Below are 23,260 nucleotides of genomic sequence, written 5' to 3' on the forward strand. Positions count from 1 at the left end.
TTGAGGAAGTACCTGGTGAACAATCACCATGTGGAAATGGTTTGACTGAATGTACCAGTTGAGTTCTCCGAGATCTAAAATTGATGTCTGAGAGAGCAGTCTTTTTAGGGAATTAGGAAATAAAAAGAGTATACGCCCGACCCGTGATGTCGGGGCAGCACAGGCTCTATAGCCCCTTTTAGAAGTAGAGACTGAACCTCTTGTTTGAAAAAGTATAGATGGTCTGGTGATAGTTTGTGGGGCTTTGGTGGGAATATTTGGAGGCGTGTTGATATATTCCTGGCAGTAACCAGAATGATAATTTGGAGTATCCAATTGTCTGTTATTATTGATTGTCAGATTGGTAGATAATCTGACAGTCTTCCCCCAACAGGTGTTAAATGGGGGGGGGGGTGGAGTTATAGTCACTGCTTTGTGTTGGTGGGGGAGATGTGTGTGTTTGAACCCCGGCCCCTTCCCTTACCGTTGTTGCCCTGTTACCTACCCTGAAATAACCCCTAGATGAAGAGAGTTGGTTATTGCCCTTGTAGGTGGAGATGGTTTCTGATGAGGTGTTCTTAGAACCTCCTCTGTAAAAGAAGCGTCGAAAGGAAGCACAACCCTGTGTGGACTGAAGGGCTCCCATAGATTTGGCTACCTCAGTATCTTTCTTCAATTTCTCATGTGAAGAATCTACTACTGGGCCAAATAGATGTTCTTTGTCGAATGAGGTATTTAAAATGATGGTTTGAACCGCAGGTTTAGACAAAGATGTACAAAGCCTAGGCATGCCTCCTTAAAAGGACACTAGTGTTTATAGCTCTAGCAGCAGTGCCTGCAGTATCTAGAGAGCATCTTATTTGACTGTTAGCAATAAGTTGCCCTTCAAGAACCAGATCTTGTCCATTTGATTTGTGGTCCGGGGGTAAATATTGCATCAGTTGTTCCATCTCATCCCAGTGCGCACAATCATATCGCGATAACAGTGCCCGAGTGTTGGAGAAGCGCCAGAAATTGGCTGCTTGAGAAGCTACCCTTTCCCCCGAAGCATCAATACGTTTTTCTTGCATTGGGCACAACCAGGGAGTCTAGTGGCAATTGTCCCCTTATATATACTGGGTCCGATGGTGCAGACTTGTACCTCTTGTCATCTCTAGGGGTAAGAATGCGAGCTCTGACTGGGTCATTAAAAATGTCATCTACATGCCCGACCATCCCTTTAAGCATGGGTAGTGTATGTGATGACGTGTGTGGTACTGAGGGGTTCAAAGAGGAAATCCTCTTCTTATGACTCTTTATGTAGCTGCACCCCATGGTAGTTGGTAGCTCTACCCATTAACTCAATGTAGCCTACACTATCATCTGGTGGAAAGGGTTTGGTAGAGTACAAGTCGGGATCATTGCCCGTGGGCGAATTAGTGTTATAATCGTCCCATGCTTCTTGTAATGGCTGATCATCATCCCCATCATCCTGGTTATCGGGTGTATGTAGTGATGAATGTTCAGGTGAAATTGGTTGAAGCGGAGGGGAAGGTGGTGAAGGAGGATGGGAAGGGTTAGTTTCACCAGATCTCTTCTTTAAGGGGATGTGATATTCTTCTTCCGCATCAGCCCATCTTTTATTTTTTCTATAAAGTTTAATATAGCGAACAAGATCCGGAAAGATATCAGAGCCCTTTACAAAAGGGTGGAAGGAAGGTCAAAAACCCAATATAAACATCAAGTAAGAATAAAAAACATGAATAATCAAATGATTCACAAACAAATGACACGAAGAAGACTAATACAATAATCAGGTATATAGCGGGCTACGAGGGGGGCACACAATGCTGTAAAAGAAGAGCAGACTCACATGATAGACCAGTGATTGCAAGATCAATGATTTCGAGCCAATGGACATGGCCCAGATTAAGGTAGGCATTTATCCATTAGGAATCTTTTGGCTTCCAGTTTGAAAGCAGTCGTTGAGGAGATTCTGCGTACTTCCGGTGAAAGACAGTTCCATAACTTTGGGGCCGCGCCAGAGAAGGCTCGGTTACAAGTTCTCTTTTTGCTAAGGATGAGAGGTTTCAGGAGGAAAGTGTTAGCACTTCTCAAGTCTCTCCCACCACAGGATAATTCAAGCTTTTGTGCTAGATACATGGGAGTTTTGAAATGCAAGGCTTTGTGCGTCAGAACAGCAATCTTTAACTGAATTCGAGCTTCGTAAGGTAACCATTTGAGAGATTTTAGAACTGTGGATATGTACTCATTCCTTTTGGTACCTCTGATCAGTCTGGCCGCAGCGTTCAGTGATGCCCTTAGTGGAGCCAGGGTGTATTTCAGAAGGCCACAGAGATTAGCGCTGCCGTAGTCTAGCCTCAGCAAGACCAGTACTTGGACCACCTGCTTGAAATCCTTTTGTGGCAGGAATGGTTTGATGTTTCTCAGGGTCCTCATGAAGTGGTTAGCTCCCTTAAACACATTGCGGATATGATTTTTTTTATATTCAGGTGCTTGTCCAGGGTGACTCCGAGAGATTTGGCTGACTCAATGATGAGGGGGTGCAGTTGAAGGCCGTGAGGTAATTCAGCCAAAGGTCTAAATTGCGTGTGGTTTGGGGGAGAGATGAGAAGGAATTCAGTTTTGGAAGTGTTGAGCAGTAGATGGTTCTCAGTTAACCGATTTTGTGTGGTCTCAAGGGTAGTGTTGAGTGAGATGTTATCCAGGGATGAGATTTTCAAATAAAGTTGCATGTCGTCCTCGTACATATGGTAGTGAATGTTCGTGGGATTTACTGATTTTGCTAGAGGTTCCAAGAAAAGGTTGAAGAGGATAGGAGATCGGGCGGACCATTGGGGGACACCAATGAGAACTGGAGAGGGCTGGGAGAGGGAGTGGTTAGCCTGGACTCTTTCTGATCTGTGATGGAGGAAGGATGAGAACTATTGTAATACCAGACCCGAGAAACCCAACCTGTTCTTCAGAATGGATAGGAGGTTGTCGTCATTAACCGTGTCGAATGCGGAGGAAAGGTCAAGGAGGATTAAGAGGCAGGAATCATTTTGGTCAAGCATTTTAAAAAATGTCATCCATAACATGCGTGAGAGCAGATTTGGTACTGTGGCCCTTCCAAAAGCCGAATTGATGCTGGTTTACTAGTTGGAAATTCTCCATGTGAGCACAAAGTTGGGATTGTATGCATTTTTCCAATAGCTTGGCTAGTGTAGGGATGTTGGAAATTATTGAGGTCAGTTTTATCTGCGTTAGTGTTTTTTTTAGTATGGGTGACAACTGAGCTGCTTTTAGGCAGTCTGGGATCATGCCATGTGATAGAGAGTTTACAATCCTTGTCCAAGTAGGGAGGAGTACATTCTTAATTTCTTTGAAGATGGCATGGGGGCAACAGGTCACTGAAGTGGTTAGATGGATTGATGTTCTGAAGAATCTTGTAGATGTCTTTTTCACTGAATGGGGTGAAGGTGCCCCACAACGCATTGTTCTTAGTGCTCAGACTGATTGGTTTGCACTTATCTATGAGGTGACAGGATGGCAGTAGAGCTTTCTTAGAGGAGAGTTCAATGGTGATGAGTCTTGATGCACAAGTTACTTACCTTCGGTAACGATATATCTGTAAGAAACAGTAGTTAGTATAAGATTCCTTACCTTAGAATACCCCCAGGCGTCAGACTGGATCCGGACACTTTTGCGTAGCAGTACCCTTGCCCGTCGGTAGACGTCGTCTGCGGCTCCGCTTCAGTCGTCGCCGCCGGGATGACGTCGCCAGAGTACTTAGACACCGCCCTCGCGCGCTGACGTCCGTTCTTATACACTGCTCTTCCGCGCCAGAAAACGCAGAGCCATGATAAAAACCAACACTGGTGCCATTAAAACTAGGGCCCTTACCCTAGATATCTGTTCGCAGAACGGGGAGGATGGGTGGGGCGGTAAGGAATCTAATACTAACTACTGTTTCTTACAGATATATCGTTACCGAAGGTAAGTAACTTGAGCATCTGAAAGAAACAGGTTAGTATTAGATTCCTTACCTTAGAATAGATACCCCAGCAATACCAACCCCGGTGGTGGGTCTGCGAACCAATGATCACACCAGAATGTCCTGGAGAACGGAACGGGAAAAAGCCTACTCTCCGGACTTGGCTGTCCAGGCAGTAGTGTCTTGCGAACATGTGCAGCAAGGCCCACGTAGCTGCCTGACAGATGTCCTGCAAGGGGACTCCCCGGCCCAGGGCAGTAGTAGCCGCCGTGGCCAGTGTGGAATGGGCACGAAACCCCACAGGAGGCTCCTTTCTAGCGAAAGAGTAACAAGACTTGATGCACAAAACGACCCATCGAGAAATGGTTCGCTTGTGCACCGCCCGTCCCTTCTTAGTGCCCACGTAACCAATGAAGAGTTGGTCATCCACTCGGAACTGGCGTGTGCGATCCAGATAGAATGAGAGCGCACGTTTTGGGTCCAGACAGTGAAGCCTCTCTTCCTCTTTCGAGGGATGCGGAGGCGGAAAGAAGGTGGGCAAAGTGAAGGACTGCCCGATGTGGAAGGCTGTGACTACCATGGGCAGGAAAGAGGGTCGCGTCCGCAACACAACTTTGTCCGGATGGACTGAAAGGAAAGGAGGCTTAGAGGAAAGGGCCTGGAGCTCACTCACTCACTCTCCTGGCAGAGGTGATGGCAACCAGGAAAGCTGTCTTCAGAGTCAGAAGGCGAGGAGGACAATTATGGAGTGGCTTAAAGGGAGCGCACATCAGAAAAGTAAGAACAAGGTTCAAGTCCCACTGAGGCATCACGAAAGGAACTGGAGGAAACATATGGGTGATGCCCTTCAAAAACCTATTTACAATGGGGGACTTGAACAAAGAGGGCTGATCAGGTGGAAGAAGGCGGAAATGGCTGAGAGGTAGCCCTTCAGAGTGCCCAGAGCAGAGCCCTGCTGGGCAAGAGAGAAGAACCTCAAAGAGGAGCAGAAAGGGGATCCACAGCCTTTGCTGTGCACCATGCCACAAACGTATTCCACTTGCAGGCGTATACCGAGTTTGTGGAGGGACGCCTGGCTGCCAGAATGACATTACAGACTTCAGGAGGCAAGTCAAATGGCCTCAACTGCCGCCGCTCAATCTCCAAGCATGTAAGTGGAGACTGGACAGGTTCAGGTGGAGGACCGTCCCCTGCTGCTGCGACAGAAGGTCCTCCTGAAGAGGCAGACGTATCGGGGGATCGACAGACAGGCTGAGTAGCTCCGGATACCAGAACCTCCGTGCCCAGTCCGGAGCCACAAGGATGACTTGGGCCCGGTCGCGCCTGATCTCCTTCAGCACTCTGGGCGGAAGTGGTACAGGCGGAAAGGTGTACAATAGACCGCAACTCCACTCGCGACGAAAAACGTCTCAGAGCGAGTGCCGCCTTGGAAATTCCAACACGCAGAACTGATGACATTGCGGGTTCTCTTCTGTGGCGAATAGATCTAACCAAGTCTCTCCCCACTGCTGAAAGAGGCCTTGCACCACGTCCGAGTTCAGACGCTATTCGTGATCCATCATGCACCGACGGCTGAGTTCATCCGCCCTGGCGTTCAGGGTACCTGCCAGGTGTTTAACCACCAGGGTCACACCCTGATGTTCCAGCCACAGCCACAGGCGCAGAGCCTCCTGGCATAGGGTCCACGACCCCACCCGACCTGTTGCAGTACCACATGGCGGTGGTGTTGTCCGTGAACACCTGCACCACACTCCCCCGGACAGAGGGGAGGAATGCCTTCAGTGCAAGTCGGATCATCCGCAGCTCCAGAAGGTTGATATGGAGCTGGGACTCCGCCGGAGACCAGAGGCCTCTGATCTCCGCCTCTCCCATGTGGCCTCCCCAACCCTGGAGGGATGCATCCGTCACAACTACGTGCTCCGGTTGGGGTAGGGAGAGGGATCTGCTGCTGACCCAATCGCGGTCCATGAGCCACTATTGCAACTGTCTTGCAGTGCCCTCCGAGATCAAGACATGGTCGGACAAGTTGCCCTGCTGCTGGGCCCACTGAAACTTCGGGTCCCACTGCAGAGCCCGCATCCGCCACCTGCCTGATGCAACAGAGGGATGCAGGAGGCCATCAGCCCCAGAAGCCGCAGCGTCAACCTGACCGAGACTCGGGATAAAGGCTGAAAGATCGGAATCAGAGCCTGAATATCCGGAACCCGCTGTTCGGGAGGAGAAACCCTAAACTGCGCCGAGTCTAGAACCGCTCCGATAAAGAGGAGCTTCTGAGAGGGGCACAGGTGTGACTTTGGCACATTCATGGAGAACGCCAGCAGATGCAGGAGGTCGGCCGTAGTCTGGAGGTGGCTGACGACTGTCTGGGGCGAGCCCGCCTTCAACAACCAGTCGTTGAGGTAGGGGGAAGACTGAAACCCCTAACCTGCGCAGATGAGCTGCGACTACCGCCATCACTTTCGTGAACACCCGTGGGGCGCTGGTAAGGGCGAAGGAGAGCACGGTAAACTGAAAGTGCTCGTGGCCTACCGTGAACCGCAGGTAGCGCCGGTGGACCGGCAGGACGGAGATGTGGAAATAAGCGTCCTGCAAGTCCAATGCTACCATCCAGTCTCCTTGGTCCAGGGCAGCTAAGCCCTGAGCCAGTGTCAGCATCTTGAATCTCTCCTTCTGGAGGAAGCCGTTGACGTTCCGCTGGTCCAAGATAGAGCGTAGGCCCCCTTTGCCCTTCTTGGGAACCAGAAAGTAGTGGGAGTAACAACCACACCCTACTTCTGGCCCAGGAACGCGTTCGATGGCCCCCTTGGCCAAGAGGGCCGTAACTTCCTCTCGCAGAAGATTCAAGTGATCCCCCGACACGCGGTGGTACTGCTGTGGCATAGCTGGAGGGGTCGCCTCGAAGGGGAGGGAGCAGTCTCTTTGGACGATTTGCAGCACCCACCTGTCCTATGTGATGTCGCGCCAGTGGAGGAGGTGATGGCGAACCCTGCCCACCACTGGCATTTCGTGGGCCTGAAAGCTCGGACTAGGAAGGCTTTGAGGCAGATGCTGCAGGGGTGGATGTGGACAGGCCGCGCCGTTGTCCCCGGGCACCGTCACGGCGGTTACCACGTCCACCACCGCGCTGGATGTTAGTCTGCGGCCCGTGGCTGGCAGGACGTGTGGGGGTGCCGTTTCCTTGGCCATGAAAGGGACGAAAGGCAGCAGATTGCTGGAGCGGGGCCGGCAGGCCCAAGGACTTGGCCGTAGCCCTGGAGTCCTTAAAAAGCTCAAGCGCACTGTCTGCCTTGTCGCCAAAGAGGCGACGGCCAACAAACGGCATGTCCATAAGGGTGTTTTGGCCGAAAAGTTGGCGGACCTCAGCCAGGCGTGTCGACGAATCGCCACCGTCATTGCCATCGCTTTACCTAGCGAGTCGGTGGTATCCAGTCCACATCTGATGGAGTACCGTGCCGCATCTCGACCCACCGCAAGGGCTTGGGCGAGTTTAGTCCGGGCCTCCTCCAGATATTGTGGCAGCACGTCCGCGACAGTGTCCCACAGAGAGTGGGTATAACGGCCCAAGAGGCACGCAGTGTTAACTGACCGCAATCCCAAACTCAGGAAGAACATCTTCTTGCCATATTGCTCGTACCGCTTGGATTCCCGATCGGGGCAAGCCGTCGGGAATGCGGCCAGGGAGTTAGAGGCCTGGATAACCAGGCTCTCGGGGGTGGGGTGGGTGGACAGGAAGCAAGGGTCACCCGGAGCCGGGCGGGGTCACCCGGAGCAGGGCGGGGTCACCCGGAGCAGGGCGGGGTCACCCGGAGCCGGGCGGGGTCACCCGGAGCCGGGCGGTGGCGTCTGGCCACGTTCCTATCTACAGGGGGACCTGTAGCGGGTCTGGACCAAGTGTCCAGAAGAACGTCAGACAAGGCCTCATTAAACGGCAACAGACGCTCCGAAGAGCTTGCCTGCGGTTTAAGGACCTCAGTGAGGAGGTTAGTTCTCACGGCCGCGACGGGGAGATCAAGGGCCAAGGCCTTGGCCGCCCGCGTCAACACCACACTATAGGCTGCCCCCTCCTTCGTAGCCACGGTAGGAGGGGAGACAATACCAGTGTCTGGCGAGGTGTCCAGACCACTGGCGTCCCCTAGCTCCCCTGTCCAGTCCTGATAAGACTGACACTCCCGTGCCAGATGGTCCTCAGACCCCTCCCAATCCGCCTCGCCACCCATCTCCTGATATTCAGGGTCAAAAGATGGGGCCGGATCATAGAAGTAAAAATCTCCCATCGGTGCCGGAACCGGACCGAGGGAGGGACTGCGTCGACCGTTGTCGGCGTCTGGGGCGACACCCTAGAAGCCGGCGCCGGAGAGGTCGTAAGGTTGACTGGCGACGACCCGGAGGAGTCCGACGGCGCCGGGGCCGAAGCACCTGACGGCGCCGGGGCCGAAGCACCCGGCCTGCCTGGACTCCCATTTGGGGCCGCGGGGCCCGAAGGCACCGCGGAACCCGACGGAGGAGTGAGCGACCTCATGGCCGAGAGGAAGGCGTCAATCTCCTCCGGCGTCACGTTCTGCCCAGGGACCGGCGGGTATGGAGCAGGCAGCGGCGCCTGCAGCTCCGACGGAGCCGCGTGGGCGGTGTCACCCGAACCCCCGGCTGCGTCGGGGGGGGGGGGGGGCGTGGGAGTCGGAAGAGCGATGTCGCCTCTTCGACTTCTTGTGCCTCTTACCTGAGGACTTGGAGCTCGAGGAGTGGTGTCGATCCTCCGAGCCGTGATGACTCCGGCCCCGCGACCGGTCCCTCGACCGCCTTCCGGACCGGGACCTCGAACGGCACGGGCCGACTGCCGGAGCTCGAGGCACTTGCGGGACCGCTCCTAGCCTAGCCTTCGACGCCAAGGCCCGGCAGTCGGGGCACGACTTGTCATCGTGGTCGGGCCCCAGGCAATGAAGACTCCGGCGATGGGGGTCGGTAACCGACATTTGTCGGTTGCAGTCGACGCAGGGTTTAAACCCGAGCATCCCTACCGGCACCGTCGGAGTCGTTCAACTTCGAAAAAGATCAAAATGTTTAGTCAAAAAATGACTAAAGGGTACCACTGTTCCCGGATCAGCGCTTGCTGGCGCTGAAAAAATAGGAACCGAATCCGCGCGCGAGGGCGTCGTCTAAGTACTCCGGCAACGTCATCCCGGCGCCACTGACGGACGCGGAGCCGCAGACGACGCGCAAAGGTACTGCTACGCAAAAGTTTCCGGATCCAGTCTGATGCCTGGGGGTATTCTAAGGTAAGGAATCTAATACTAACCTGTTTCTTTCACATTTCTCATTGAAGAAAGCAGCAAGATCAACGCAAGACGGTGGGATGACTCCAGAATCCGAGTGGTTTGGGCCTGCCACTGCTGGCTGTTTGGCCAATTCAAAACTTTTCTTGGGCGGTTTGCGGCTTGAACAAGTTGGAGTCTGAAATAATCTGACTTGGCGCTCTTGATTTGTTTGTTATAGAAGCTCCTAACATCTCTAAGGAGTTTTAATTGTTCCAAGGAGGGCCTGGATTTCCAGGACGTTCAGCTGCCCTAAGGTTACAGCGTTCCCTGTTTAAGTGTTGTTGTACCATGGTTTGGATATTTTTGTTGAAGCGTTTTTTTGTTGGAATGGTGCAATGTCATCCATGATGTTGTAAATACTCGAATTGTAGGAGTACGTGAGTAAATGAACATCAACCAAGTCAGCTTGGGAGGAGAGGGCAGATTTACAGTGGGCTGCTAGTTCAGTTGCGTTTATTGATCTAAGGTCCCTTTTCCAGATCTTTGATTTCGTTGGCTGAACCTTCCTCATCGACACCTCCCTGGTAATATAGAAGAGGATGCAATGATAGTCGGACCAATCACAAGGGGTAATGGTATTCAATGTGATGGTCAGCCCTTTCGCGATAATAAGGTCTAGCGTTTCACCTTTATTGTGAGTTGGTTGGTCACAATGCTGGATCAGCTCATGATCATTCAGAAATGCTTTAAGGCAGGATACCGCCTGGTCATTGGGATTAGACCAGTGAAGGTTGAGGTCACCAAGGAAGATCTGGGGCATGGCTGAATAGACTGTGCCAGAGATGACTTCCATTAGCTGCTCGATAAAGGGGAGATTGTCTTCCGGGGGTGATAGAAAGTGTGACGTTTGCAAATCGGCTGGTTATTACTTAAGATACTGAGACAAAGGTATTCACAGGAGGAGGACGAAGGGTACTCCAAGTGCGAGATCGAGAGTGTTCCTATGAATACACGCTAGTCCACCACCCAGCTTCAGAACTCTATCCAGCCTAATTATGTCGTGAGTTGGAGGTACTAGGAGGTCTAAGATAGGGGAGAAGGCAGGATTTAACCAAGTGTCAGTGAGGCTAATAATGTCTACATCTAAGTGCTGGATGAGGTTGAAGAAGTCAGAGCGTGTTTACTGGCTGACCTGCAACTGAGTAATACACATTTAAGTTGTCGTGAATTAGTGTGGGAGGGCGTCTGAATGAAGTTCACTAGTGAGGTTGTCTTTATTGAAAAGTTGTCTTTATTTTTAGAGTCACTCTAGTGGTGATATGATCAGTCCGTGGATGTATATAAAGAATCTTATTTCGGATCCAGTTTTTCAATTGGGGCATCAAAACTGGGCTTTGTAGTGGTTTTCTGCACTTCCGCCAGCTTCAGCGTTGACATTTTCGGTGCTGAAATGGACACAGTTGATGTCTTCGGATCCGACAATTTCTTTGGGGCTTAATTGTGGGGGTCGGTGGCGGACTTGTGTTTTGACCCCGAAGGTCTGGGCTCCGAACTCTGTTTGAAGGGAGTCTTTTCGGTGCCGAGCCAGAGGGCAGGGCGTCAGAAGCGTGGTATCAGTGCCAACCGGGGCCCGAGGGCACGGGTTGAACCAGAATCTTCTTTTAAATTGGAATTGTCTCTTGGGACGAGGGGGGAGCTGTACTCACAGTACGTTGACCATGTGGGATGTCCTCATGGTCGGAGTTGAATTCAGAGATAACGACCGGCTCCTGCTCCACCTCTGTTCCCATGGCCTCGCCAGCCTCTTCGTCGGACTGTTGACTGAAGAAGCCCGGAATGGAGCTTGTGAGCTGGTTCTGCATGTTGCGACATCGAGCCCGACAGTTGCGAAGTATTTTCTTGGACCAGAAAGCCTGGCATACGTCGCAGTCTTGACTCTGTGTTCGTGGGAGAAACACAGATTACAAACTTCGTTTGAGTCGGTGCCGCGGGTATTTCGCTTGACACAGAGGGCAGAATTTGAAGAGAGTTTGTTCCATTGACTGCCGGTCGACCTGACACGGGTAGGCCCAACAGCCTTTCACAAACTTTACGTTCGAAAGATTATTTTAAGTAATTACAAAACGCGATGGAAAGGGAGACACCGTAAAAAACAATAGCATTGAGGTTGAGTATCTTGCGCATGGAGGGAAACAGAAGGAACAGTGTCGAACCGGAGCGTAACGATAGACGTCCGAACCCAATGGCAGAAAAAAAACAATCTAACAATAGAGTCAATGCCCATGCGCATTATCACCGAAAGGAGGCGTCACCTACCTTGTGACTGGAAAGACTTCCTCGAAGGAAAACAAAATGCAAACATCTGGACCCAACACTAGATGGCGATCTATGCACAGCATATGATCTACAGCTTATATGCCTCGAACATATTGTTAAGGTTTACAATAAGTCTTTGAAACAGACAGCTAAAGGAAGTCTGTAGGTGAGAACTAAAAGGCAAATGCTCCTTACCAGTATGCATCTGTTCTTGGCATGTAGAGCTGCAGAGATTCATAGATCGCCATCTGGTGTTGGGCTTGGATGGTTGCATCTTGTTATTGTCTTGGAAAAAGTATTTTGTAGTCACAAGATAGGTGACTCCTCCCATGAACGATAGTGCGCATGGGCATTGACTCCATCCTCCGAGTGTTTTTTGCCATGATGGGGAAATGATGGCGTTTGTAAGAACAGAAAAGATGTCCATTGAATGTAACTAAATAAGATAACACTGGAACAGATACAGGTTCTGGGGAGGTGTATGAATCTCTGCAGCACTACATGCCAAGAACAAATGCATACTGGTAAGTAGCATTTTCCGTTCGAGGCATATGAGCTGCAGAATTCATACTTGTGCATAGACTGTATAGCAGTGTCTCCCCTAGCGGTGATTGCCTTTATCAGTTGCAGTGGTTTGAAAAAGTGTTTTAAGAACAGCCTGACCTACAGAAGCTTTTTGCTTGGCCTGCACATCTACACAATAGTGTTTGAAGAAGGTGTGTGTAGTAGACCATGTTGCTGCCTTACTAATGTCTCCTAGGGGAATGTTCCCTAAGAATGTCATGGAAGCCCCTAGTTTGAGTGTTGAATGCGCCCTAGGGGGAATTATTAATGTGTGTTTTGGTTTTTGGTAGCATATTTGAATGCATTTGACTATCCACCTGGCAATTCCAGCTTTAGAGACTGGGTTGCCTTTATGAGGTGGGGAGAAAGCTACAGTTGTTTTGTTTTTCTGAAGGCTTTAGTCCTGTCGATGTAATAAAGTAAAGCTCCTTTGACATCAAGCGTGTGAAGGGCTCTCTCCACTACAGAATCAGGGTTTTGGAAAAACTGGTAACCAACTAAGATGAAAGGCAGAGATTACTTTTGGAAGGAACTTTGGATTAGCTCCAAGAACCACTTTATTAGGCTGTATTTGTAAGAATGGTTCTTGTATGGTTAAAGCCTGGCTCTCACTTACTCTCCTGAGAGAGGTGATGGCAACAAAGGAAGCTACTTTCCATGTAAGAAACAAACTCACATTTGTGTAGGGGTTCAAATGGGGGACCCATGAGTCTAGTAAGAACAACATTTAGGTTCACATTGGAGAGGGTGGCAATCTAGGTGGAATTATTATTTTAGGTCCTTCCATAAAGGCTTTAATAGCGGGTACTCTAGACAATGACAAATGTTGTGTTTTGTAGGTATGCTGCAAGAGCAGCTAGATGTAATCTTATAGATGAATAAGCAAGATTACATCTTTGTAAATGTAGTAAATAGATGATGTTTTGAATGGAAGCATCTAGCATGTCAATGTTGTTGTTAGTGCAGTAAATGACGAATCGCTTCCATTTAGCTGCATAGCAAGCTCTAGTATTAGGACGTCTGGCCTCTTTAATAATGTTCATACAGTCCGGTGGGAGTTTAAGGTAACCGAACTCTTGGACTTCAGGAGCCAGATCGCTAGATTTAGCTGCGCTGGATCTAGGTACCTTATCTCTCTATGGTTCTGCGTTAGTAGATTTGGGGAGAGGTAGTTTTTGGTGTGGAACTACTGTGAGTTTGAGGAATGTTGTGAACCATTATTGCTGTGCCCACGTGGGAGCAACTAGGATCGTCTTGAGAGACTGTTGTTCGAGCTTACATGCTACTAGCGGAATGAGTGGGAGTGGCGGAAAAGCGTACCCAAATCTGCCTGACCAGTTCATTCATATCGCATTGCCCTTGGACAACGTATGTGGAAACCTGGCGGCGAAGGTTGTGCATTTTGCGTTTGCGGTGATCAGATCTATGTCTGGGTGGCCCCACATCCGGAAAAAGGGTTGAAGAACTTGTGGATGGAGTTCCCATGCGTGTATCTGCTGAATCTGATGACTTAACAGATCCGCAATTTGATTGCCGACTCCTGGGAGATTTTCTGCCAGAAGATATATTTTCCGTGGAATGGCCAATCTCCATATGATTCGACAAGACCGCGGAATAATGTTCAGCAAAGTGAATCCAGAAAGATTCACGCTGCAAAGAATGTGTTCCTCCTCGTTTCAGTATGTAATACATTGCTGTCATATTGTCTGTGCGGACCAGGACAGTCTTGTTCAGGAAATGTGCTTGGAATGATTTTAACGCTAGAAAGATTGCCAGTAACTCTAGGTAATTGATCTGGAACACTTTTTGTTGAGTGGTCCACCTGCCCTGAATTGTGTGGTTTAGGAGATGGGCTCCCCAGCCAGTGAGTGATGAGTCTGCTTTTAGCACTATCTGTGGAACTGGCTCTAGGAACGGCCGCCCATTGGAAAGGTTTTGTGTGTGCCACCACTTCAGAGAGCGATGTGTGCGCCTGCCACCAACACCAGATCTGTAAGTTGAACGTGAGCCTGGTTCCACTGACATGCTAAGCATTCCTGTAAAGGGTGCATCTGAAGTCTTGTGTGAGGTACAATGAAAATACAAGAGGCCATCATTGGGAATATGGAAGTAGGCGTCCTTGAGGTCTAATGTGGGTGGCAAACAAGTCGCCTTATTGAAGCAGTGGAAGGTCTTGTTTGGGCGGTGTGTTGGGGGGAGATGCAGTAAGTTCTAGGCAGTAACCATACTGGGTAATTTGTCTTACCCACTTGTCTGTAGTGATGGAGTTCCAGACAGGTAGAACTGTGATGGTCTTTCTCCGACCGGAGTGGAATGGTCTGAAGGGAGCGGTGGGAAGTCATTGCTTGGTAGATGGGGAGGCTCGGATGTGGTTACCGCAACCTCTCCCTTTGTTATTATTTCCTCTGTACTCCGCCCCCCACCCCCAAATATATCCCCTGTTGAAGGATGTTTGTGTAGGACTTTTGTAGGAGGAGGAAGTCGTGTCTGTGCCAATGTTTTTGGATCCGCCCCATAGAAGGAGCGAAAAAAGGAACCTCAAGTAGGCTGAAACTGTAATGCTCCCATAGATTTTGCAGTGTCTGTCTTTTTTCCTTTTTTTCTAGAGTGGTGTCTATAGCTGGGCCAAACAGGTGTTCTTGATCGAACGACTAATTTAAAATAGTTGTTTGCACTTCCTGTTTAAACCCGGAAATGCCTAACCATGTATGTCTGCGGGGTAAGACACTGGTGTTAATAGATCTAGATGCAGTGTCTGCTGCATCGAGGGCACATTTGATGGATACATTTGTAATTAACTTACCCTCCTGGATCAGATCGTTTGCTTTGGCCTTGTACTGGTCAGGTAAGCGTTGGTCAAGATCTTCAAGCTCGTCATAGTGAGCCCTGTCATATCTGGCAAGTAGTGCTTGCGAGTTAGCTATCCTCCAGCGATTGGCTGCTTGGGAGGCAACTAGTTTACCTGATGCATCCAGCAGTTTTGGCTCTTTATCTGGGGATGGAGGGGAAGGGGGTGGGGTGGGGTGGGGGGGGTTCATCACCAGAGGTTTGAGAATTTGCATGTTTTCTTGCATTGGACACTACTAGAGAATCTAAGGGGAGTTGTCCTTTGACGTATACTGGATCCTTAGGGGCAGGCTTATATATATTTTTTTATCAATCCGGGGATTGAGAATCCTGGCCCTGACGGGGTCTTTAAATATGTCGGGTTCATGTTTAATGACACATTTGAAAAAACAGAAGCAACAATATCTCAACTTGTATTATTAAGGGAGTCAATTAAACAAGTATGTGTAATACATTACAAGAAAAGGAAAAAGGGAGACTCATGATACATTTTTGAAATGTGCACATGGCATCATATAATTAAAGTAAAAATTAAAAATGGCACAGTTGTTGCAGCACTGTAGGCATAGAATGCATAGGCAGCCGAATTGGTGCACAAATGTGATTGTGACACATAAAAGTGGAGACACAAGTGACAATGTGAAATCAGCGAAAGGTGAAAAAATTTGAAATAGGTACAGAGAACTTTGTGGTTCAACAGGAACGATTTACAATGATTGGGTAGGTAATGACTAAACGATTTATTTGAACCACAAGAGATTTTGCTCAGTCAGTTGTGCTTAGGAGTCGACGACGTTTAGATCCTAGAGATTCAGGATCATCTTCAGGACCGGGTTGCCGAATAGGCAGTGCCAAGGGTCAGGCTAGGCAGAACGAGCTCGGTTGAGGGGAGGTCCAGAAGTGGCGCAGCAAACATCTGCGTCAGGGCGGGCCGGAGGCTGAATTAGACACGGTCCCATATCCACGGTATGACGAAAAGAATCAATATAGATGGGATGGCTGTAGATGGGGGGGCAGCGTGTTGAGAGGAGGCTCCAGGGATTCAGGAATCCCTTGGGAGAGAGAACAAATGCCACAGGGTCGGAGCTTCGGACCTCTGGGCTGGAACACCGTGATAGAGGATCGGCGTGAAAGGTACAGGAGGCGTGTGACTCAGGAGCATCTGCATGGCCAAAGAAATTGGTGCAAGAAGGGGAGATCGTTTGGTATAGAGATGAATCCCCCCGGGGGGGGGGAGGGGGTGGGGGTGGAGGACGTTCCGATCAGCGTCGCATCACCACAGACATGTGACACCTTTGAACATTGGCAATGTGTGTATTGCTTTTTGTGAGTGGGCAAAAGTACCCAGAAGGAATTCCTCTTCCCTGGGGTCGGAATGTAGATCCAAGCCATGATATTGCGCAGCTCTATTAACGAGCTGACTAAACCCTATACTATCATTTGGGGGTGATGGCTTAGATGGGTATGGGTCTGGATTAGGAAGGTCTGGAGGATCTATGGGATCATCGTAATATTCCCATTTCTCCTGTGGTGGGGTAGTGTTATCATCATCTAAGGATCCTTATTGTGTCCACCCACACCCCCTAAATCATCCTCATCCTGTGGTGGTAAGGGTGAGCATGGAGAAAAACGAGGAGAGAGTATAGGAGATAAAGGTTTAGTAGGAAGGACAGGAGAAGAGGGTCTTATGGGTAAGGTTGCAAAGTCTCTTCTTTACAGGTACCTCAGGTGTGGGTGAGGTATCAGATTTCCTATTTTTTGCTGGAAGACTGACAATATGACCTGTTTTAGGGTCCACGTGTATTGTTTTTTGTTTCAGCTCTATAGGATCTATCCGAAACAGTTCTTCCCTGCTAGTCTTCTTTCGGTGCCGATTTTGTGGGTTCAGAGCGTGGCATTAATTTTGTCTCTATAGCTGTAGGAGGAGCTTTGTGCTCCTTTTGCTTGAAAGTCGGAGCAGTCTCTGAACTTTTCTTCGGATCTGAAGATTTTTGGTGTTTTTCCGGTTCCGAGGCCTTATGGTGTTTCGGTGCCTAAGGGTTCGGCATCAAGGCCTTTTTGGACTTAATGGAGATGTGTATCCCCAATTTCGGTACCAAAGGTGTTTTTTGGGTACTGATATGTGGCTTGCTCGGTCCCGATCAGCCAGACGGCTTTTCTTTTGTTTTCGGTGCCGGGCCTGGAGGCGGGGCTTCTGAAACGTTCTTTCGATCTCGACTAAGGCCTTGAGGTGAAGTTTTGACCGGAGCCTTCAGTTCTTCGGGTGGGGCAGGGACATTTGTACTCACTTGTTGCCCTGGAGTGATGTGGTCATCGAAATCGACGTCGGCCACTTCAGAGACTATCTCAAGCTCTTCCGAATCCCCTGCCTCTGGAACGTTGGGCCTTCATCGAAAATGTTTTGCGGCGATCACGGATGGTTTTCTTGGATCGAAAAGAGGCGCAGGCTTGGCAATCCTTTTCTTTGTGCTCTGGTGATAGACAAAGGTTGCAGACCGTGTGAAATTCACTGTGTGGAAGTCTAGCTCCACACTGGGGGCATTTTTTAAATTGAGTCCTTTCCACTAGCCGTAGGCCCAGCAGCCCGCGTCGACGACCGGAATCGAGGATTTGGGAGTGTGCGCGTCAAAAGGCACGCAAATGAAAGAATACCGTAGAGAGTGATAAGTTGCGCGTCGAAAAAGGTTTGGAACACGGCAAGACACATCCGAACCCGATGGCGGAAAAAAACAATCCGAGGATGGAGTCGATGCCCATGTGCACTATTGTCCAAGGGAGGAGTCACCCATCTCGTGACTACTAAAGACTTCTTCCAAGACAACAAGATGCAACCATCCGAGCCCAACACCAGATGGCGATCTATGCACAAGTATGAATTCTGCAGCTCATATGCCTCGAACATGAGTCATTCATCCAGAAAGTGTTTATATTATTGTAGATAAAATCCTAAGCCCTCTGTTTTCATGAAGAATAGCTACTTTAACAACCAGTTGCTTTTTTTGTTGCACACCATATAATTTACAAGCCGATTTAAGTCCCATGAAATTATTACGGGCAATAAGCGAAGACTTTTCTTGATGGAGTTGGTCGCTAAATAATTGCAGGTTTTAATCACACCGATTCTAAGCCCAAATACTTCTGCTGAGTTAATGAGCATGTACCAAATATGCTCTGTATAGGCGTATAAACTCTGCTTTGCGATTAGCACAAATGAAACTAAACTGCAGAATAAAACTAGAGAACAGTTTTAGTGAAAAGGTAAAAAACAGATGGGAATTTCTTACATTTTTCCTTAAACCTAGACCCCATCTATGTCACTGGTTAGAACACCCTAGGAAACATTAAATAGACATATGGTGACATTGCCAACTAAACAATGATAATTTGAATATATTTTGCAGCACATACTACTGAGAGACTAGCATCCAGACAATTTTCAGAACCATTGGAAAAGTACATATGGGATCATGAACTTCAAGACAAGGTTTTTATCCAAACTACACAAGGAATAGGACCCAAAACAAATACATGGAGCAGTCTTTTGTGCAAACCAATTGTGATGCTTAAATCATAGCAGAATATTGAATAAAAGATTTAAAACCCAGGTTTAAGTTTGACATTGGGATCACTCCATAAATACCGAAAAGGTGATCTAGTAACCATGGAGCAGTGATTACCAGGATTTGTTCAACTAAATCCATAAATAGACACAGTTGCATACTTCGACATGACGATTTTTCAAAACAGAGCGAAAGGAGTCAATGTTTTCACCACAATAGTGCAAATATATGTAACAAACTTTATAATTTGGCAATCATTTGGCAAATCACATAAAATGTAGTAGTACTCAGTCTTGTGGAATAAACGTATACATATACTGCAGGTAATAGCTGCAGGCATTTAAATAAATAAAAAAGGCATATTTTTACATCTTCGAATTACTTAACTGCTCAATTTTTTCTTTTCTTTTTTTGTTTTATAAATAGAACTGACTTTAGTTTTGTGTATTTATTCCAAGCATGCAGGAATATCAATGAGTGGCAACAACACTATACAATCAATGTACAGCCTCTGCATAGGACAGTGAAAAAAACAACGAAACCCAGATGAGTACTGATAACACTATTTACTTCTAAGAATTTAAACTAGCTACAGAAGCAAAACATTAAAGTTCTTAAATTAATTCTACATGTCTTTATACTGGACAGTTTTAAAACTAGTGAAGTTAACTGAATTGTTCAAACTTAAAACTAGAATGCCTATTTAAAAAGTGGAAAGAAGTCCGCATAGAGACTCCCATTACCACAGAAATTACAAATACCTGTTTGAGGCTAGAGAAATAAAACGACAATTCTAGTTGTCTAAAAGACAATTCACTGTACACATTTTATTTACAGTTTTATACACTGTCTTAATATGAATTGGACTGCTTCTCTACTTCAGCCATCTTTTAACCAAAGCAAATTATATTCTAAGTAATACAATGTGTTAAAATACGGCATAAGATACAAAAACATACTATTTCTAGTAAGGAATGTTTTGTTACATTAACAAAAATCAAATGTTTAAGGAATCACACGGAAAAACAGATCACTGATTTTACTCAAATGCATAAACTTGTAGCAAAGCTTTGTTGTAAGAGTTTACAAAAAAAGAAAAATTACTAGGTAACGCACAAAATAAAATGTTTATTTAACCCTTTATGTTATTCCCAGATCCTTCACCAATGTTACAAGAGTTTTCTTTAAAAAAAAAAAAAAATACACAAATCAGTATCACTAATGTTTATCAAAAGGGAAACAAATAAATTAAACCTAGCAGCCAACATCAGCACAGATTACAGCAAAAACAATGCTGTTATAAGTAAAAACAAAAAACATGAATCGCTAGAAAAGTTTAAATGCATTTTAATCCTCCGCCTACGAAATCAGCAAAATATACTACGTCATACAATGGAAATGCACAACATTTGCCATGTTCTTGTGGGGGATGGAAATGCAATTTCTTTTCTGAATAGTTTGGATAAATACATGGTCTGCGAAAGCTATGCACGATTCTCGCCAGACCATTACCATGGCCAAGGATTCTGGGAGGGCAGAAGGTGGTTTAGTGCTGAAATGTTTTGATTGGAAAATGGTTACTCTACCAAAGGGGGGCAAATGAATTCTGAACACAGAAGTACGAGACAAATGCGAAAAAGACTTGTCACAAATCTTAGCAACATTTAGATGGAAATCAAATTTAAATGCAGTCCACTCTGCTTTTGAAGAGGCTTTGGTTCAGCTCCCAAATCTCGATTGCTTGACGCAGTCTCCTATGAAAGAACACTTGGATGGTGTCTTCTCAAACAACAAACCTATTCTTAGTGGTGGAGCCGCTCTTTGTCGCTGTGTCTGCATGGGACTGATAACCAAGAACCATCTTTGGGGCAAGTCCTAATCTTTCCTTGTAAACCCTCCTAAGAAATGGGAGACAAAAAACAAACCCTGTATTCAGAAACACAAGGAACAAAGAAATTGACAGCTATACAAGCAAGTCATACGTGTTACAAAATAAAAATAAAAATCTCATTTAAATCTGTAGCTGCTAAAATTAAAGGTCTTACATAGCAGCTCATTGAGGCTTTTTTTTTTTTACTCCAGAATGAATCTAGGATTCCTGGCTGAAGATGAGAGCTTCACTGAGAGGTCATGGGTACACTCTGGAGAAGAGTATATGACTACAAGAAACACAGCACCTCTTGAACCCACACGTCCAGGGGTTCCCCAAATGTGTACGAGGCTCAAGGTAAAACCCAAAGTGCTCGACTAGTAGTAGTGTATGCGAGCAGTCTTAGGCCTAATACAGAGGAGTGTAAGACCGTTATTGCACAACATTGATCAATAATGGACACGACTCAAAAAGGAGATCCACACCAATTTAAAAAAGAACATAGCTTTGTTCACGTTTTATTTGAAGACCAAGATCTTCGCAATAATGCAAGTACGTTTTTATATAAAAATATGTTTTACTTTCAAAAATCGACAGTGTAATTTCTCAACATTTTAATGTTATCCTATGGAGGAAAACAATAATGCAGTTATATAGCTAAGTACGCAACTTACAGTTCCAGTCTTAGGGACCAAAGATCAGCAAGGGGCAAGGGTCAGTGAGTACCAAAACTGCACCATCAGCAGCAAAGAGGTGGATGGATGTAGGTGTCAAAATCAGCCCAATGCGTTTCAATAGAAACTAGGGGTGCTCGAAGCCACACTGCTTGTAGGTAGGTAAATCGGTTGCAGGGGCCAAGCTTTGGAGGTTAGGACCAGCACAGGGGGTGGGCCACAAAGCGACACCAAACATACATCACCAGAGGCACAGAGACTCCCTGTGCAGGGTGTAAGTCAGCATTGGCCGCCAATGCTTCTCAATGGAGACTTTGTTTTCGAAAAACAGGTAGTAGGCATCGCACCGGAGGTTGCAGGAGGGAGACCGACAGCAGAGGGAAGTAGAGATGTAGGGAGTCTTAGGGGCACCGTTGAGTCAGCTCATCAAGGCCCAAGGGCTTCGGGTGCCTTTAGACAGAGTCTTCTTATTGGAGCCAGTCACTGTCAGGGGGAGACTCAGGCTATAGGCAGCGGCGTGGAGGCCAGGAGGGGTCAGCCAACACTTTACTCGATGTCAGGATCGCTGGGGAACCTGTTCTGAGTTAGTGGTCCACCTTGACATGGGCTGGAGGTGTCGGGTGCAGAATGGGTAGAACTCACAGATCAGCAGGGCACCGGAGTCCTTTGTGTTGGGTTCTTAAGGACAGACCACTGTCCTCAGGATTTCTGGTCTTTTTCAAAGTTCAAGCAGTCTTCCTCTGTTTTCTGTAAGTCGCTGACTGCAGGGGAGGGTCTTGGAAGCTGAAGACAGGCCGGTAGGGCTGTGGCCAAGTCAGTAGTCGCCTTCAGGCTTCGATGCACGCCATCTTATTCTTTGATCTTAGGTCACAGGTAACTAGTTTCCATGTCTGTGGGAGCCACATAACATCTAAATTTAGGGGGCGTTTTAGGGGAGTAGCAGGTAAGGCTAATGGCCATTTTACCTGGGGTGATTACACCTATTATCCCACCCTCCTGTGGGAGTGGGCATAGACCTAGCCCTGATTGGAAGATTCCCCACAACTTCAAGATTGGTGGGACTGAAAAGTGTGATTAACTTGGCCTCCCCCACCTGAGGGGTGGAGTTGGCAAATGTGGGCACACCTCCTAGCCTTCCTACGTGTTCTCACCCAAAGTGGGAGGGGGGTGAGGGTAAGCGGGTGCTGCCATCTCCTGCCAGCAGCAGAGGCTGGGGGTCGCATTACAAAGGCAGCAGGACTTTGAATCTTTCCTATTGAGCACTGGGCCTATCCTGGGGAGAAGGTTTGGCACCTCTGCCCAGGATGTGCATTGTTTCTGGTCCCAGATAACAGAAGCGCTCCACCCAGGGGTTCAGAAACGAGTCTGTGTGTGGCAGGCTACCTAAAGCCAGTCAGTGACCACATCAGGGTTGGTAGGTTTTCAAGGGGCGCCTACCTCGGAGGTGCCCTCTGAGAACATGGTTTAATAAATTTCACACTGGCATCAGTGTGGATTTATTACAATGAGCTGTTTGGTACCAAGCACTCCTGGTTTCAGTGAAGCCATCATGGTGTTGGGACTTCGAGTTGTCGAGTTTCCAGCCCACGTACTCCTTTCGGCTTCCCTGGCACTTACAGTATTTAAGAACTGAATTAAGTATTATAGGGGCATATCTACTCATGCTGAAATGCCCTCGTCTGTGGTATAGCGCACCCTGCCATAGGGCTGTAAGGCCTGGAAGAGGGGTAACTTAACTATACCTTCAGGCAGTGCTGGCTGGCATGGCACCCAGACAGGGTGCCATGTCGACTTTGTAGTTTTTCACCTCACAGGGGCATACAAGCTGCAAGGGCAGTGGCATGGTCCTAGTGAGGGGTCCCAGAGGACCCTCTTAAGCTTCCAGGCCCCTGGGTACAGAGGGTACTACTTGCTAGGGACTTACATGGGGCAGAAGTACCAATTGTGGATTTGTTTTGGGGAAGAAGCATTTGCACACTGGGCCTGGTTAACAGGGATCCTTGTGCACTACAATCGAAACCCCCTCAATACGAGGCAGAATGTGGGGGCTAACCATGTCAAAAGAGGTACTTTCTCACATGAGGCAGTCAGTTTGATGCTGCCATATTTCTGCCTTGTCGAGCTACATTATTGGGGTCTTCACCAGCTAAATTCCTTTTGTAAATGGGCCATGGAGGAAAAATGGTGGAAGTTAAAATAGACAATTGTTAGGGTGGGGCTAT

General features: G+C 47.9%; 1 protein-coding gene across 1 annotated transcript in view; it reads right to left on the reverse strand.

Moving 5' to 3' along the window:
- Positions 1-19,045: 19,045 nt before the first annotated feature.
- The window catches only part of EIF4E (eukaryotic translation initiation factor 4E), a 262,801-nt gene continuing 258,586 nt past the window's right edge, over positions 19,046-23,260 (reverse strand). The window contains exon 7 of the mRNA XM_078676211.1: positions 19,046-20,392. Within this exon, the coding sequence (XP_078532337.1) occupies positions 20,278-20,392 (115 nt within the window). The 3' untranslated portion in view covers positions 19,046-20,277. The remainder of the gene's footprint in view (positions 20,393-23,260) is intronic.

The sequence above is a fragment of the Lissotriton helveticus genome, chromosome 2_1 (genome assembly GCF_964261635.1).
Source record: "Lissotriton helveticus chromosome 2_1, aLisHel1.1, whole genome shotgun sequence".
Classification (NCBI taxonomy): Eukaryota; Metazoa; Chordata; class Amphibia; order Caudata; family Salamandridae; genus Lissotriton; species Lissotriton helveticus.